This window comes from Triplophysa dalaica, chromosome 5 (genome assembly GCF_015846415.1).
Source record: "Triplophysa dalaica isolate WHDGS20190420 chromosome 5, ASM1584641v1, whole genome shotgun sequence".
NCBI classification, from domain to species: Eukaryota; Metazoa; Chordata; class Actinopteri; order Cypriniformes; family Nemacheilidae; genus Triplophysa; species Triplophysa dalaica.
In genome coordinates, this window is record NC_079546.1 from 7,261,484 (window position 1) to 7,279,165 (window position 17,682).

The window sequence follows — 17,682 nt, forward strand, 5'->3', positions numbered from 1 at the left end:
TTCTTTCAGGGTTAGGTTTATGGTTGGAGTTAGAGGATAGCAAATATCATTAGCTTGATATGAAATCAATGGAAATCAATGAAATGACCTCACTAATGTAGAAAAACAATCGCGTGTTTGTGTGCGAAAACAGCCCTGCAAAGGACAACTACCGAACACACAAGTTCATGTTAGTCATACACTTTAATTCTGTCCATTGAAGTAAAATGATGACAGAATAACATAGTTTTATCAACATGTCTGTGTGGGTGGTTAGGAGTGTGTGTTTTTGTGTGAGGTTGTGTTTCTCAATGTGTTTGGAGGCCCCTGTTGTGGTGGCCTCAGGACCTCGTGGGTTCCACCATCTGTTGTGTTCTTGTGGACTGTCTTACTGAGAAAAAAAACTCAATGCTGTCATCGAGAACTCAGTCTCAAACATATTTTTATCAACAACTAAATCACGAACCACCTCAAAACTATCTGTTTGTAAGCACTCCCAATGGTTAAATGACTTAATGGCTTTCTTCATAAGTGAAATAAATTAGGCAATAAAGATAACCCGATTAAAAAATGTGTAAAGCAGGCATGTTATGTTCTTCGCCAAAGGTAAGGATTTTCTCCTAATGGTGAATACAAACGATCCAGACGATGGTAGCATCCTGAGAGATGAGATATCTGCCCATCCTTTCATGCACACCCTCCCGAAAGAGTGGGCTGAAGATATGGAAGATGAAACCACCCCAGTTCATCCCGCTGTTTCTGATGTAGAGCCAACGTTGACATATGGTAACATTACAAGTAGGTATATTCCTGCTTTGATTCAATATGTTATATAACAATGTCTAGATGGCGAGATATACGGTTGGAAACACAATAAAGACTTTTATAACAGCTTTAATATGTTGACCCTGAGATTGTAGAATTGAACGCGGTACTAATTTAAAATAGTGAATTTTGTATATTGAAATGGAGGCCGCATATTGATAAACTGTAAATAATGGAATGTAGCAGCGCCCTATGAACGTTAGTCCTGGAAGCTAATCTTATTATGTTGAGATCTGGCATCTGTGTAGATATGTTCAGTCATCCATAAGCATTATTCGGTTCTCCTCTACATGCTGAAAAACAGGAAATGCTTACAGGAAATAGATACGGAGTCAGGCACAGAGGTTCTGCATGGTCCAGTGGATCAGCTGAGACTTCTTTGTGTTATTTTAAGAAACTGCGTCACACGGGATATATATCACATGGAAAAATCTGCATTATTTCTTTCAAGTTTAGACCGTGGCAGCCTGAAATGTATTGCTTTAAAATTTGTAATAAATTGACATTTAAGAAAAGTCTCCCAACCCTGTAAACAAACCAACCAGCATACCATCTCAAACTGGTTTGAAGATCAAATAGAAAATGGTTCACTATTGTATCACGTTGCTCCATTAAAACCTTTATTGCTAAATTTTGTTGATAAGTGCATTTTCGCTGCATTTCAGCATGTGGCCCAATGAGCAGCTTTTAAACGAACACAATACGATTTAACCTGGCCTTATAAAAACGCTTCTGCTATGTTAAACTTGACTCACACATCTACTGTGATTATGGCTGTGAATTGCTGTCCTTATTGTTAACTGTAAAATGTGGATATAATAAAAGGTTTTCTATCGCACTCAGGGGCCAACGCTGAGAGAGATGGAGAAGGAACTAAGAGGAGACATTCACTCAAAGTCCACGCAGGTAAAAGAGGACAACATCGTCCTCTGCTGACTGCTGCTCCCAGTGCTTTTAATGAATTAATTTAGCTACAAAAACCGCTGGCATAGGCAATAAAGTCAAAGATTAAGCCCAATCCTGGAAAAAAAAGGGAATTTTTAGATACGTGTTCAGGAAAGTGGTCCAAAGTGGTGCACTGTAGTAGTCTTGGCGCCAAAGCACTAAGCGTGAGTAGACGCAACCAAGATTATGCTATGCTTGTCTTCTTTCCACTGTCTATTTCTGTCACATCCTTAGTTTAATAAAAGACGCTGATAGAACAGAAACGGGCAGATAAGACCAGAATGAATCCACTGATCAAAGAGGCATTTAAATGATTATTCTGCAAGTGTCTGTGGGTGCGTGCGTGTTGCTAATGTACAAATACGGACTGTGTGCGTGTATAAAACTAAAGGATACAGACAAACCAAGATTAAATTGAACAAAAAATGAATAAAGGAAGAATTCATTGTTAGGTAATCTACATGACTTCCGCCCCTGAAGTGGCAAGTAAACATTAACAGCTCACGGCCATATTTAAGCAACCCAGTCATAAATCTGTTTCATTAAATAATGCTAAACGACTTGAAACTGATTATGTAATGCCGCCCACACTTAATGCAGAACCGGCCGCTGATCCGTGCCTTGAACCCATGTCTGAGGGAATCTGCACTGAGTACGTCCTGCTCTGGTACTACTATGCAAATTCGGGAGAGTGTCGACCCTTTGTGTACGGCGGCTGTGGAGGAAATAGAAATCGCTTCGGCTCCAAACAGGACTGTCAGAATCGATGTGTTCTGGGCAGGAGAGGTAAAGAGTAAAAAGGGTGTATTTCTTATGATGCTGGCACTAAAAAAAACCTGACAGCCGACTCTTTTAGAAGTGAAATAATTTCTATTATAGTTCCTATTTAATTCCTATTTTCCTTATTCCTACAGATTTTGGATCCTGAGGATGGAATATGCGCTATTAACTCATTTTTACAGTCACCTAACAATAACCCTACTAAAAATGCTATTTATGTACATTTTTGACATACTATATTCAGTTTTTATCACAATTGTAAATGCCAGAAACGTCTTATCTTGTTTAATCTACATTATGTTTGCATTCTACTTGTATAACTAACTGTTGCACTGTTTTAGTGATGACTACTGTTTTATGCCTGATCTCCGAGGTCATGACTTTTAAGAGTTTAATGCACTATTAATGTGATCATTCGACCATAAATAAAAATTCTGTCATTACTGCTCGTCCTTACATGACGACAGAATTTTCTGTTTTGGATGAACTGTTTCTTTAAGAAAAGAAATTTGTATCCATTACCCTTTACTGTAAAGTATTTTGCACTAATGGCTCTGTTATAAAAATGTTTATGGTTACACTGACTGACTTTTTAAAAATAATAAATGATTCAATAAAAGTGAAAGAATACCGATTTTTGAATGGGCTAGTTGGCACATTTTCGGCCGGGAGGATGTTTGTTATGCATGTGGGTGTGTGCGTGAGAACATTATCACATCGTGACCTCTGATTTTGGAAAGTGCTCTCCGAGCTTGGCCCTGTGTTGTGTGTAAATTCTGCCATATTGCCTTTTCTTCAACCATGTTTGTCGAGTCGTGTCTGGACAGTGTCTCCCGGGGGCAGGCAGAGAACGTGTGTGTGTTTAGAGCAGTGGAACTGACTAGATTCATTCGTGGGTGGCTTATACGCTCAATTCTGTGTGTGTGTGTCTTCCCTCATTATTTGTGTCTTTTTTTCAGTCTTAACGGCTCTACCTCACTGACATTAACTGGTTTCTATAATCTCTAACCAATCTGCTCTCAGTTTGCGTCCCGATGATTTTCGATCATTACATATGTTCCAGCTATGGGGGGCCCGTGTGACAGGCTGTGGTCAAATTTAAAGCACATTGAGAAGACTGGTACAGAAGTCATGGGACAGGACAGGATGCTCTTTACAGGTTGTCTTCGGGAATTCCTGTGTGAACTTTATTCTGTACACTGTCAAGATCCCATTTAAGACCGCTGTTTAATGAGTCTTTTAACTTCATGGGGAATAAATACATTATCATTCAGTCCAACTGTTTCTTGGTATAAAGGTTAATGAGGCTTTAGAGCTTTTGATGAAAGCAAATGCATCTTTCATTATAAAAAAGGAAAGAAAGTCATTAAACCCAAACTTTTGAGTTAACAATTAACAACTCATCACATTTGGTATTGTTATTAACCCTGAAAACTAACAGAAACAAACACGTGCAGCGCAATAATCAGGGCTGAGCTCTCCATGGTGCTGAATGCCCCAATATGACGCTTGTGAGTTAGCTGACGATTTGTTTGATATTTTCCATCTCAGTATGTCGGGTGAATTACAAGCCATATTACCATTATAGCTCATTAGGTAAATCAAATATTAAACACAAAGTAGGCTATCTGTTTTTCTGCGACAGTAAACGCGCCTCGGGAGCACGAACGCATTAATCACTGCCTTATTTTACTGGGAGGATCCCGATAAATGACAGACATATGACGTTATTGCTGGCGTACGACTGCTGCGTAATTGGACTTATACTAAATGAATCCACATCAAATGGGCAAACAGTCCAAGCAGATATCAACGCTCTGTATACGAGCAGCCTGGTAGACATCAAAGCATTTAAATTATTCGTATAATTCAGTGTGACATCAATTCTAGTTGTTGAGCTGCTTGCCTTTTTATAACATTTCGGATTCAAGATCCCAAAGTTCTGGTGGTCCTAACAGTGCTTTGCTTTAGAAAACTCTCTTCGACCAAACGGTGCAGGTAAGATCTTGTGTACTTTTGCAACCATTACATTTCTGAGCTATAATTGCGCATTATAGCACAACTATTACGTGTATTAACGCAAGTTTTATTTTAATCATTACGCATGATTTTTTTTCTTTAAAGGACATATTTAGAGTGCGAACCTGAAAATATCTAAAGTAATGTTTGTCTTCTGGTTGCTGTGTTGTGCTGAAGGAATAACATACATGTTATCCGTATCCATTCAACAGGGCACAACAATGTGGCTTGCTCGAATCCTCCTCGCTCTGGCACTTCTTTGCGCACCAGTTTCCAGTCTCTGCATACCGACGTACGACACCGAGTCCAACTTTCTCTGCAACAGCGAGATCCTCTCCGGTACCACTGACAACGGGCAACCCACACATTCCCTGCTGGACACTTTAAACCTCCTGTATAGGTCCGCGCACGTGCTTTCCTCCGAGGAACCGCGGGAGAGGAGGACGGTACCAGCGTCCAAATACAGATTCCTGAGCCAAACGCAGCTGAGGAGTAAACTGTACCGCAACAGCGCGAAGAGCGACAGACGCAGTCAGGTCACTCTCTCCCTCGATGTTCCTACCAATATCATGAACATCCTCTTTAATATAGCCAAAGCCAAGAACCTGCGCGCGAAGGCGGACGACAACGCGCGCCTATTGGCGCAGATCGGGAAGAGAAAATGAACTGTTGTTAGTGTCAACTTGACTATGTTTTTGTAACCAACGGAGGCATGTTATCTCTCATTTAATATCATTATAATAAATGTATTTGAGTGGCATAACAAGTTTAGCAATATTGAAAATCAATGGGAGTGGTTAGAAGCAGATATAAAAAATAAGTGTCAACATGGATTTTGAAACGCACAGTTATTTGATATCAGTATTGTACAATTGGTTAAAAAATATAAATTATAAAACCTTCATTTTCAAAGAGAGCCAGTTTTGAGCATTTAAGAAGTAAATTGTTTTAAACTGATTTAGTAGGGTATTGCGTCAATTGATGTTTAGATTTTTGAAGGCAAAACAATGCTGAGAATTCAAAATGATTGGATTATCTTATTGAGGATCACGCGGGGATTTATTACACCCTGCAGTTGGCCTATATGATCATCTAATTTAAAACAGACAAAATAAGTCTACTTCTTATTAGAAAACTACAGCTCTTTATCAACTAAGGTATACGGAAGGGGTGAGATATGCCCAAATTCTGAATACTTTAGGTTGATCGACAGTTGAATATTTTTGTACTGAAAATAATTATTTTTTCGTTTAATAAATAAACGCAAATGAAAACAAAATGTTTATTTGAATTTCTTTTAGTATTTATTTAGGCGAATACCTGTATGGAAAATTATTTTTTGGAAGTGGAAAATATAAAATTCTGGTATTCAAGATCATTGAAACTATTTTTTAAACTGCTGGTATAAGAATGTACAACAAAAAATATAAAAGTATAGTGTAATTATATACAGGATTAATACATAATAAATTGGACAATAAAAACAGTTTTATGGGTCAATTTTACGAAATTGAGATTTTTACATAATCTGAATGCTGAATAAATAAGCTTTATATTTATGTATAAATTGTTGACATAGGACAATACATTTATGAGATAAAACTGTTAGAATTCTGGAATCTGAGAGTGGAAAAAATCCAAATATTGAGAAAATTGCTTTTGAAGTTGTTGATCGGGGCACTGTGGCAGACCATCAGCTCCCAAAAATAAAGTTTTTATATATTTAAAGTAGGAAATTTACAAAATATCTTCATGTAACATGAACTTTACTTTATATCCTTATGATTTTTGGCACAAAGGAAAAATCGATCATTTTGACCCATACAATGTATTTTTGTCTTTTATTAAAAATGTTCCTGTGCTACTTAAAACTGGTTTTGTGATCCAGGTCACATATGCAAAGGGAAACAAAAAATATATGATACTGTAAGCAAGCACTCGTCCATTTAAAAAAAATCTAAAATTGTGTTTAACACAATAAAAATCACCAGTAATTACAAAATCAACGTCTTTAGTTCTTTTGAAAATGATCCCGACTTTTAAAAGTGGACTTTTACTTTGAAGTGTGATCCAGCCCTGCGCCATCTTTCTGTCCGCCAGCTCATGGCATACGTCACGCCGGTTGACGTGGAGGAAACGAGTGTGAAAGACTGTATGATCGTCTCGTTCACTGCTCTAAAACATTCCGCAAAATGATCAAGAAGTTCGACAAAAAGGACGAGGAGTCCGGTAAGATCACCATTAAATCCATATTGCTGTATTATAAACAGAAACTATAGTAAATGACTTAATGGCAACGTATTTTGGCAGGCTGTTTTGCTACGGAAGAGCGCTTGCAGGCCATAGCGCAACATCTTGTAAAGAACATATAACACTTAGCATAAAGGTTTTATTTGCATGTATTATTTATGTACTTGTTTTTTAAAGGAGACATTAATCGGCACCAGTTGTATTGTTATACAGTAAACAAACATAGGGGCGTTTTATTACAGAATTGATGTGCTTATGTAGTAGCTGCCTGTATTTACATGCACGTCTTTATTTTGCAGACAGTTAAGAAGATCCAAACTTCCTTAGTCCTAGAATTTTGCCTTTTATATGTTGCTTTATTGTCTGATTTTATAAATATTACGTTAATAACTTGAGAGCAGTGAAATGCCACGTAACGCTGTATGTCCTGTCATAACAACATAGTCCGTAAGACACCCATGTGAAAAGAAAATACTATTAAGAAGCTCCAACAATTTGCAATTCGTTTTTTTTGGTAAGAATTGTATATTTGGTTAATGCGATTGATGTAGCCTGCTTGACTTCGTATAGATAACGTGTACATAGCATCTGTTATAACTTCCTCCCCGTGTTATTCTCAGATTACACCTATTTTTTTGCAAGTTAATGCATTACCTTGCATTAAATCTGAATAAAGGCACACGCCTTTTAAAGAATCTGTTGTGATGTTCTTTGTGTTTAGGAAGTGGCTCGAACCCCTTTCAACATCTGGAGAAAAGTGCTGTACTGCAGGAGGTGAGTTTGATTCCGAAGATATAATAAACATTTCTCATTAGTACTGTACATGACTCTTGAGAATTTTGTATTCAAGGCGCGAATCTTCAACGAGACGCCCATCAATCCAAGAAAATGTCTGCACATCCTGACAAAGATCATCTACTTGCTCAACCAGGTCAGATCTTTAATATTTAAATCAATTTCAGCTGCATGTATATGAAAATTCTAGTTATACGTTTACTGTGTAGTTGTGGCATTTTTTTCTCAATGTGCACTGTTGTTAAAGCACCGCTAACTTTTTCATTTTACAGGGTGAGCACTTTGGAACAACAGAGGCGACTGAAGCCTTTTTTGCAATGACAAGACTGTTCCAGTCCAATGACGTAAGACACTTTTTTTAATTTTTTTATATATTTTAATATTTTTTTAATATTTTTATGTCATTTGTTTTTGTATGATAATTTCACCTTATTCCACATTTAGCAAACGCTAAGAAGGATGTGTTACCTGACCATAAAGGAGATGGCAAACATCTCAGAGGATGTGATCATTGTCACCAGCAGGTAAATGTTTTGAAGTGTCTCTGTGGGTCATTTCATACCAGAGTATGTTTTTTTTTTTATTAAGATCATTTATGGATTATTTTTCGTCAATTGAAATAAACACATCTTTTTGTCCAACAACAATGTGACTTGTTTGTAAAGCAACGTTTATTTGTGTAAAAGCGGAATGCAAATGCTCTTATCTTCACTCATTTTGCTGATATGGCCTCTGTTAAAGATGCTGACTAATGTTGTTTTGTTTCTCAGCCTGACTAAGGACATGACCGGTAAGGAGGATGTGTACAGAGGTCCAGCCATCAGAGCTCTGTGCAGGATTACTGATGTGAGTCTTTACTGTCAGCCAACTCCTCCTTAATTCACAATAAGTGAGCCTAAATGTACATGCACCCTATTAGAGAGATAAACCTTCCAAAAGTCACCAGACACACTGGGAAATGTTGTGGCTTTGCCAGCAATGGTGCTAGTATGCTATTGTGGTAATTGTGACCCTCATCTTTTCCACCAGACCACCATGCTGCAGGCAATTGAAAGATACATGAAACAAGCCATAGTGGATAAAGTGCCCAGTGTATCCAGCTCCGCTCTGGTGTCTTCACTGGTAAGATCGTATACTTTATGATTGTTTGAAGGTTGAACAATGCCTGGTACTCAAGTCCCCACTAAACAGCTGGCAGTCTTGCCTTAAACTTAAAAAGAGTTGTCTCTGTCTGCACTAAAAAAAAACTTTAAAACAGTGTATGTATTAAGGAGTGTTTAAAGCATTGTGATGGGTATTGGTTTAGTCGTAATACATTTTTTTTTGCTTTTCTCCTTCAGCATATGGTGAAGATGAGCTTTGATGTGGTGAAGCGCTGGGTTAATGAAGCTCAGGAGGCAGCTTCAAGCGATAACATCATGGTTCAGGTTGGTAAGATGTTTGCACCTGCTGTCTTATATTCTGGCTGTCTGTGTGCCTATAATACAGCGAGATCTTTCTCTCCATAGTACCATGCTCTGGGTCTTCTGTACCATCTGAGGAAGAATGACCGTCTGGCAGTGACCAAAATGCTTAATAAATTTACCAAGTCTGGCCTCAAGTCTCCATTCGCTTACTGCATGATGATCCGTATCGCCAGTAAACTGCTGGAGGAAACTGAAGGAGGGTATGTGTGTTAGGCTTACACTGGGCTAAATTGAAAATAAAAAACAAATACAAAGTGTGTTAATAGTACGTTGCTTTAACAGGCATGACAGCCCACTGTTTGACTTTATCGAGAGCTGCTTGAGAAACAAACATGAGATGGTGGTTTATGAAGCTGCATCCGCCATTGTTCACATGCCTAAGTGTACCGCCCGTGAGCTGGCACCCGCTGTCTCTGGTTAGTCTCATGTCCTCTCTTCCTTTAACGTTAGCTATTTCTAACCATGCTATATTTTCAAATTCATCTTCGTCTTTTTGTAGTTCTCCAGCTGTTCTGCAGCTCTCCCAAGGCAGCCCTGCGATACGCAGCAGTACGGACCCTTAACAAGGTCAGATTTCTCTTTCCGTCAGATTAAGTTGACAAATTAGTCTCGACACCTATTACAAGAGATCATGTTTTTATGTCAATTTAATGAAAAGGTGGCGATGAAGCACCCATCGGCTGTGACCGCATGCAATCTGGACCTGGAGAACCTGATTACCGACTCCAACCGCAGCATCGCCACCCTGGCCATCACCACCCTGCTGAAGACTGGAAGCGAGAGCAGCGTGGACCGCCTCATGAAACAGATCTCCTCCTTCGTCTCCGAGATCTCTGATGAATTTAAGGTGACTGAGTCCCTCTTACTATGAATCTTAGCGAACAACTGTTCCTTTTGTTTTATGGGTTGTCTGATTTTGTCTAGAGTGTTGAATTGCACATGTTTCAGATACATGATCCAAGTGTTATTTTACACATTGAAATATATCAATTCTTATCTCTCTGTCTTCCAGGTGGTCGTGGTCCAGGCGATAAGTGCCCTGTGCCAAAAGTATCCGAGAAAGCATGGTGTGATGATGAACTTCCTGTCCAACATGTTGAGAGATGATGTAAGTTCATTCTTAGGAATTCGTTGCTCTGTGAAAATCCTGTAATCTCTGAATTTACTGTGCCAATTCTTATGACCCCACAGTTTTGTACAAAACAAATGTTTAGATCAAAATGTTAAAAGAGTTTTTTCTTTCTATAGGGTGGTTTTGAGTACAAGCGAGCCATCGTGGACTGTATCATAAGCATCATAGAAGACAACCTAGAGACTAAGGAGACAGGCTTGGCCCACCTGTGTGAGTTTATCGAGGACTGTGAGCATACCGTCCTGGCCACCAAGATTCTCCACCTGCTCGGGAAGGAGGGTCCACGCACCCCCACACCCTCCAAATACATCCGCTTCATCTTCAACCGAGTGGTGCTGGAAAGCGAGGCTGTGCGAGCAGGTGAGTTTTTGTAGTACAGTATGTTTGCCCACATAAGATTTTAATCAGATTTTTTACAGTTTAACCTGAGATTAGCTGTGTGAAAAAGCCTACTTCTGCTCTGACTCTCTTCTTACATTTTCCTTAAAGCCGCCATCAGCGCTTTGGCCAAGTTTGGGGCTCAGAATGATGACCTGTTGCCCAGCGTGTTGGTCCTGATGCAGAGGTAGGCCTTTACTGACAAAAAAATGATGCGTTAAAAAGCAGATCTCTTTACACTTAGCATTAAACCAGTGAGGAGCTCATTAATTGACAGGTTCAAGAATACAGCATGTCTTTGTATCTGGTAGGTGTATGATGGACAGTGATGATGAGGTTAGAGACAGAGCCACGTTCTACGTGAATGTTCTCCTGCAGAAGCAGAAGGCCCTGAATGCCGGTTACATCTTAAATGGTAAGAGTTTGTGCTGAAAAAGTTGCTCTGTTTGTATTTCTGATTTAGTTGACATGTGACCTGGTTTTATGGTCATTTAAAAGGAGACAAACACACATACTGTAAATTTTTTTGCTTACCCAAAAAGAGTGTGGCATTAAAATGAAGCCGTAAAACATAACAAAGTAAGATTAACAGTAATTATATTGTATAATACATATTGTTTCACAGAAGTATTCTTCAATCTGTTTGTTCTCAGGTCTGTCTGTATCTGTTCCTGGACTGGAGAGATCTCTCCACCAGTACACGCTAGAACCGTCCGAGAAAGGGTTTGACATGAAGACGGTTCCCTTGGCAACCGCACCGATCACTGAGCAGAAAACAGGTATAGATTTGTGGGAAAACCAAGTCAGCCTTATTAAATAAAACTCAGCATATTTTCATATTTGTATGTTCTTATAAAAGTGTTATCAGTATTTGTCCTGTGATTTGATGTTTATCTTTCTATGTCATTTTCTGGTATCCCAGAAATCGCACCTGTTGCAACAAGCAAGTTACCTGAAAAGCTTTCACCTTCACGCCAAGTTATTTATCAAGGTAAGAAGATTCGACCTCGCAAAATCATGTGTTGGGGCAGATTTCAGGCTCAGTGTACCAAGTGTTTGATCCACCATAAATTGTTTTTCCCCCTTCAGAGCAACTTGCAGCCATTCCAGAATTCCAAGGCCTGGGACCCCTGTTCAAATCGTCCGAGCCGGTTCAGCTAACAGAAGCAGAGACGGAGTACGTGGTGCGTTGCATCAAACACACTTTTGCAAATCACATGATCTTCCAGTTCGACTGCACAAACACGCTCAACGACCAGCTGCTGCAGCGGGTTATGGTTCAGATGGAGCCTTCGGAAGCCTACGAGGTGCTGCATTACGTACCGGCTGCCAGCCTCTTCTACAGTCAGCCCGGCTCATGTTATTGCCTGGTGCGGTTACCTGAGGAGGACCCCACAGCAGGTAAGACACTCAAATAATGGTGTAATTTACCACAAGTACATTTAGCATCCCTATAAAGAATGTAAAAATTGAGTGTTTTTTTTTTTTCTCAGTCTCTTGCACGTTCAGCTGTACGATGAAATATCTGGTCAGGGACTGTGATCCCAACACAGGAGAGCCTGATGATGACGGTTATGACGACGAATATGTGGTATGTGAATTTCTGAAAGTGCCATTAGATAAAAACAAATGCAAGAACACTGATTTATTGACTCAATCTTTTGATTTTCTTTTCAGCTGGAAGATTTAGAGGTGACAGTAGCTGACCACATACAGAAGGTATTAAAGCCAAACTTCGGTGCAGCGTGGGAGGAGGTCGGAGATGAGTTCGAGAAGGAAGAAACATTTGCTCTGGCTACGGTCAGAACTCTAGAAGGTGAGTTGATGTATTTAATGTCAGTATCCTTTTAAAGGATCTATCAAATGAAGAATATCAGATATGTTTGTAGTGATGTAGTGATAAGTTTTGCGATTGGAGTTGTTGTTCTTTGTGTATTGAAGCATTTAATGTTTATATCTTCACAGAGGCTGTAAACAACATCATCAGCTTCTTAGGCATGCAGCCCTGCGAACGGTCCGACAAAGTTCCTGAAAGCAAGAACTCTCACGTTCTGTTCCTAGCTGGTACGTACAGTCGATCAGTTTTTCAATGGAATTTTGAAGTTGCCTGTTATATAAATGCAGGACATATTTGGATCATTAACTCTTTATTTTTTAACTTCCTACACACATTTTTTGATGGAATGATATGTGGGTGATTTGTACTGATGTTAATGGTCGTATTTCTTTCTAAAGGTGTTTTCAGGGGAGGTCACGATGTGCTGGTGAGGTCGCGACTGGCCCTGGCCGATGGGGTAACTATGCAGGTGACGGTTAGGAGCTCGGATGAGAACGTGGTCGATGTCATTCTGGCATCTGTCGGCTAAATAAGCGACCGGTCACATGCCGATCAGATTTAGTCAATGTACTTTTATTTGTCTCTTTATTAGCTCCGCTGCCCTAATACATGGAGTATATGTGATTTAACATTAAAACTTCCTCACTACAATCTCTCTGTGTCTCAAGACAGTTTGTGAAAACAAAATGAAAGCAAACATAGGCCTGAAACACCTTGTTAATTAACTTGACCTGTTGTTGGTACTGCATCGGAGAGATTTTTTTAAATACTGTCCCACTTTAAATTGTGGAAAGATATCTTAGTGTGATTTTGTTTCTCTTGCATTCAAGTTCGTTTGGCCTTGTGCCGTCAGTTGTGGGAAACGAATATTACAATGCAATACAACAGCTTGTTTATCAATAAAACAGAGCAAAGCAGGATGATGTGTTGGGTTTTTTCTTCAAAACAAAACAAGACACAATTCATAAACACACCATAAACAATAACATTTGAGCATCATAGTAAAAGTGAGTTATTGACAATTTAATCATTAATATTGATTCTAAATGAACTCTCTTTTTGATGTTTCTCATGGTCATTTAATACAATACTTCAATAATACACATGACATGAATGATAGCACAGAAAGAGGAGAAAAGACTTGGACAAACAGAGAGAGAGAGAGCTTCAGAGTCGGTCAATGAGCTGTCTGTCCAAAGGTTAATTATTAATAATTTTATAAAGCAATATATAAAGTAATGTAATTTAGTAGAGGGGAGATTCTCAAATATTTTCATCACATTAGATAACGGTAGGTGGCGGTGTGGCACCTTTAACCTCACAAAACTGAAATCTAAAAGCTAAAGCGACCAAGTGACGTAGGCACGCAGCAGTTCATATACTTTACCTTTATAGTGTAATTTTAGTGATTTTGTAAGGGCCCTGATAAGCAGTGGAATATAAACCTTTTTTTGTTCAATGGCCCAAATAAACCAACTGATGAGGTAAGACGAAATCTTACATATATATTTGTCAACTTAATTGTCTAGGGTGATTTAGCTAGTACCTTAGTAGTATTGTTGGTTCTCAATTAAACGATGGTTTTCCGTTGGTATGTGCAGACTAATGGTCTGATACAAATAGATCCGACATATTTGCACAACTTTTCCCATCTTAAACTAAGCATAATACGTTGTTTTGTCACATGTGTAATCAATGTAGACGCCCACATTGGTCGCTGAATTGTATGTCAACTACGCCGCCATATTGGACAGGGCAAGAATGGCCAGTAAACACATATGAGCTACTGTTCTTCCGGTTAAAAGCGAAATATTGTTTACTTTTCTCATACGATTTTACTGGTTTATGATATATGTGGAGTAGTAGAAATGTTATAGTGTTTTTCTCTCACTAAAAGCTGCATCTCCCCGTTTACTTAGGGCAGTCTTGCCCTCCGTAATATGGCGGCGCCGTTGAATTCCACTAGCTGTACTGCCAGTTTATTTAATATAACATTTTAATGAGAAACGCTGGTAATAAATTAGTAATATTGAACAGTACAGTCACAGCTTTACCTGTAATATCTTATAAATGAATACGAGTTAATTTACCCCGTAAACCATCACTGTTCACTTAAATAAACTTGAACATTTCGCAATTGAATTCTAATCTAATCATGACGAACTATACATCACTTTACAACTATTGTGTGTATATTCACCATTAAGGTCTAAGCCTCTGAAATGCACGATTTTTCAGTTTATTACGATATAGATTATGTAGAAACAGTCATTGATTTAAGATTAAAAAATGTTTTGTCAACAATAATCTGCCAAGTGTCTTTTAAAAAAAGCAGCTTTAGGACTGTATTCTAAAGCATTCATGAATTACAACCTTTTAAGTTTGGAATGATTTTTTTATGTAAAAGAGATCAATAGTCTTTAATATCACATTAACCTGGATTAATAAATAGATTATAATAGATACTTGTATTCTTGCCAAGTATATAAAAGTTTTCCCGTAGCTCAGTGGTAAGAGCATTGCTTTAACTATGAAAGGTTGTGGGTTTGATCCCATGGACTTGCACACACCTAAGTATAAATGTATAGGTTAATGCAATGTAAGTCACTTTGGATAAAAGCGTCTGCCAAATGCATATATGTAAATGTATTATACTAATGAGTGCATATACATTTTTAACTGCATTATACAATTAAGTTTTAAAAACAAGAGACAAGAGCATACTATCTTTGGTCGACAAAAACTTATATACAGTCGGTAGATTTTAGGTAACATTACACAGATTTTAAAATAGTTAGTTCAAGCCCGGCTGGTCTGAATATTCGGATATATCTTATGTTGCAGGGTATGAAGAAAAATATCAAATTACCAGGAGAACTGTCTCAAATATGCACTGATCAATGGGTCTGGGGTTAGTGTCAAAGTGTTGAGCTGAACGTTCCAATTTGTTGCAGATGTGTGAAGAAAAAAAACACAATTACCAGGAGAACTGACCTTGGTGTGCAGGCCTCAGTGGATAAAGAGGTGAGCAGTGACACTGAATCTCTTGCTCCATTGTTCCAGCCAGCTGGTTTGAATGTTCTGACATGTCTTATGTTTTGCAGCACCACGAGGAGGAGGAGGATTCTGAGACCAGGGAGGTGGAGCCTGAGACCAGGGAGGTGGAGCAACACAATTGAGAGGAGGTAAGTGGACTCAACCGTTGTTTTCGACTTCATGCGGCGCCACAAAAACCGATAAGTGGGTGACATCACATTACCGCGAGAGAGTCGACTGCATACGCTCTTGAAGAACTCTCATGGTACTATGATGCCATGCGCTTATCGGTCTGAGTGGTGCCGCATGAAGACTGCAGGGGGGTGGTTTGTTAAAAAATAATTTTTGGACAAAAAATATAATTTTCAGGAAAATATTGGGATCTGGCGCATAACGCCCTGTTCACACACTCCAGGATCTCGGGGAGCAACACGCCCTGGTGCTTCCCCCCTTGTGTGGGTACCCATTTTTGGACGCTTGGGTCACCACCCTGCGTGTCACAGCTTCCGGTCAACCTGTGCAGGTCAGCCACCTGGCCTTGAACCCTGAACCTCGTGATTCTGCACCAGTGCTCATACCCCTGAGCCACTTGGTCCTGCACACTATGTGACAGTTCTCCTGGCGTATTCATCTTTCGCTTTATGTTTTAAATACATAAGAAATGTGCATGTGAATGGTCTTGAACCCTGAACCACCTGGTCTAATGTCAGTGCTCTTACCACTGAGCCACTGGGTTCTGCATGAATGAGAAGTTTCTCCTGGTGTGTTCATCTGTCGTTTTACGTTTTAAATACATAAGAAATGTGCATGTGCATGGTCTTGAACCCTGAACCACCTAGTCAACTGTCAGTGCTCTTACCACTGAGCCACTGGGTCCTGCCTCACTTTCAACAGTTCTCCTGACGTCTTCATCTTTCCTTTTAAGTTTTAGGTATGTAGGAAAAACACAAAAGTAAGTCTAACTGGGTCTTGAACGCTGAACCACCAGGTCCACTGTCAGTGCTCTCACCACTGAGCCACTGGGTCCTGCTCTCCTTTGCCTGTTCTCCTGACGTCTTCATCTTTCCTTTTAAGTTTTAGGTATGTAGGAAAAACACACAAGTAAGTCTAACTGGGTCTTGAACACTGAACCAACAGGTCCACTGTGAGTGCTCTTAACACTGAGCCACTGGGTCCTGCTCACTTTCTCCAGTTCTCCTGATGTCTTCATCTTTCCTTTTATGTTTTAAATATGAAGGAAAAACACACAAGTAAGTCTAACTGGGTCTTGAAACCTGGACAAACCTGTCCGTGCTCTTACGACTGAGCCATTGGGTCCTGTTCATCTTTGCCAGTTCTCCTCATGTCTTTAGTAGTGCGATTAACATCTGAGCAACTGGAGCAGACATGGTACAGGCCTAATAAATTCATTTTTCAAACAGATCTGGACCCAGTTGGGTTTGAACTCTAAACCACTAGATCCAGGTCCAGGACTATGATGTGTTTTGTCACCATTGGCTCAGAGTTGTCTCTTAGATGGGTTAATGTTATGATTGACATTAAACTTGCTTTTAACTTTTGAAATAAAGAACATTTTAGTGGAAAACTGATTTTAAGTCTCACAGCATGTCAGACTGAAGGGCTGAATTTAAGTTCTTCATACATGAAAGAATTCATTCAAATCTTAGGTTCTTGTTTTTTAAAACATGTAAAGATGTATTAAGTGGGAGAGTGGATTAATTGGATATAGAGGTCTATAAATCAGGTGCACTACAATTTTAAAAAGACAATTAAGAAATTCTTTATTAATATTTGCTCAGTTCTGGAAGCATGTTGCAAGATGCTTCTTGATCTACACAATTAAATTAGCAATGTGAACAGACCGATCTCAATGTGCTGCAGTTAATTACAGTGATTGATCATTAGTTATAACACCTGCTGTCAATCACCAGAGTCACGGGGCAGAGTAAGCCGAACTCAACAATGCCCCAATTGCTTTTAACTTTTGAAATAATGAACATTTTAATGGAAAATCTGATTTTAAATCTCACAGCATGTCAGACTGAAGTGCTGAATTTAGGTTCTTCATACTTGAAAGTATTCATTCAAATCTTAGGTTCTTGTTTTTTAAAACATGTAAAGATGTATTAAGTGGGAGAGTGGATTAATTGGATATAGAGGTCTATATATCAGGTGCACTACAATTTTAAAAAGACAATTAAGAAACTCTTTATTAATATTTGCTCAGTTCTGGAAGCATG

At 39.0% G+C, this 17,682-nt stretch overlaps 3 protein-coding genes and 1 long non-coding RNA gene across 4 annotated transcripts in view; all 4 read left to right on the forward strand.

Annotated features, from left to right (window-relative positions):
* Positions 1 to 3,059, forward strand: part of col7a1l (collagen type VII alpha 1-like) — a 53,343-nt gene extending 50,284 nt beyond the window's left edge. The window contains 4 exon segments of the mRNA XM_056748775.1: positions 586 to 777; positions 1,648 to 1,710; positions 2,350 to 2,535; positions 2,664 to 3,059. Of these exon segments, the coding sequence (XP_056604753.1) occupies positions 586 to 777; positions 1,648 to 1,710; positions 2,350 to 2,535; positions 2,664 to 2,677 (455 nt within the window). The 3' untranslated portion in view covers positions 2,678 to 3,059.
* A 1,224-nt stretch (positions 3,060 to 4,283) lies between these two features.
* Positions 4,284 to 5,839, forward strand: ucn3l (urocortin 3, like). The gene is made up of 2 exons (XM_056748856.1): positions 4,284 to 4,527; positions 4,761 to 5,839. The coding sequence occupies exon 2, from the start codon at positions 4,770 to 4,772 to the stop codon at positions 5,211 to 5,213; it is 444 nt and encodes a 147-aa protein (XP_056604834.1). The 5' UTR covers positions 4,284 to 4,527; positions 4,761 to 4,769; the 3' UTR covers positions 5,214 to 5,839.
* An 809-nt stretch (positions 5,840 to 6,648) lies between these two features.
* copg2 (COPI coat complex subunit gamma 2) lies at positions 6,649 to 13,324 on the forward strand. The gene is made up of 23 exons (XM_056749333.1): positions 6,649 to 6,777; positions 7,520 to 7,572; positions 7,649 to 7,729; positions 7,866 to 7,937; positions 8,038 to 8,117; positions 8,364 to 8,439; positions 8,623 to 8,715; positions 8,934 to 9,020; positions 9,102 to 9,259; positions 9,342 to 9,475; positions 9,559 to 9,626; positions 9,718 to 9,906; positions 10,072 to 10,167; positions 10,308 to 10,551; positions 10,681 to 10,756; positions 10,881 to 10,984; positions 11,223 to 11,348; positions 11,492 to 11,560; positions 11,659 to 11,970; positions 12,063 to 12,160; positions 12,247 to 12,385; positions 12,535 to 12,633; positions 12,805 to 13,324. Exons 1-23 carry the CDS (start codon positions 6,741 to 6,743, stop codon positions 12,933 to 12,935), a joined length of 2,622 nt encoding a protein of 873 aa, XP_056605311.1. The 5' UTR covers positions 6,649 to 6,740; the 3' UTR covers positions 12,936 to 13,324.
* Positions 13,325 to 13,757: 433 nt separating this feature from the next.
* Positions 13,758 to 16,315, forward strand: LOC130420377 (uncharacterized). Its single transcript, XR_008906647.1, has 4 exons — positions 13,758 to 13,890; positions 15,361 to 15,430; positions 15,511 to 15,591; positions 15,812 to 16,315. It is a non-coding gene; the product is annotated as an uncharacterized LOC130420377 (long non-coding RNA).
* The last annotated feature ends 1,367 nt before the right edge of the window (positions 16,316 to 17,682 follow it).

Bases quoted from the DNA above. Each gene is read 5' to 3' on its own strand.
- copg2 (XM_056749333.1), top strand. From the start codon at position 6,741: ATGATCAAGAAGTTCGACAAAAAGGACGAGGAGTCCG. The intron at 9,260-9,341 runs GTATGTGTGTTA...TTGCTTTAACAG, and splicing joins CTGGAGGAAACTGAAGGAGG to GCATGACAGCCCACTGTTTG. The intron at 10,552-10,680 runs GTGAGTTTTTGT...TTTTCCTTAAAG, and splicing joins AAGCGAGGCTGTGCGAGCAG to CCGCCATCAGCGCTTTGGCC.
- ucn3l (XM_056748856.1), top strand. From the start codon at position 4,770: ATGTGGCTTGCTCGAATCCTCCTCGCTCTGGCACTTCTTTGCGCACCA.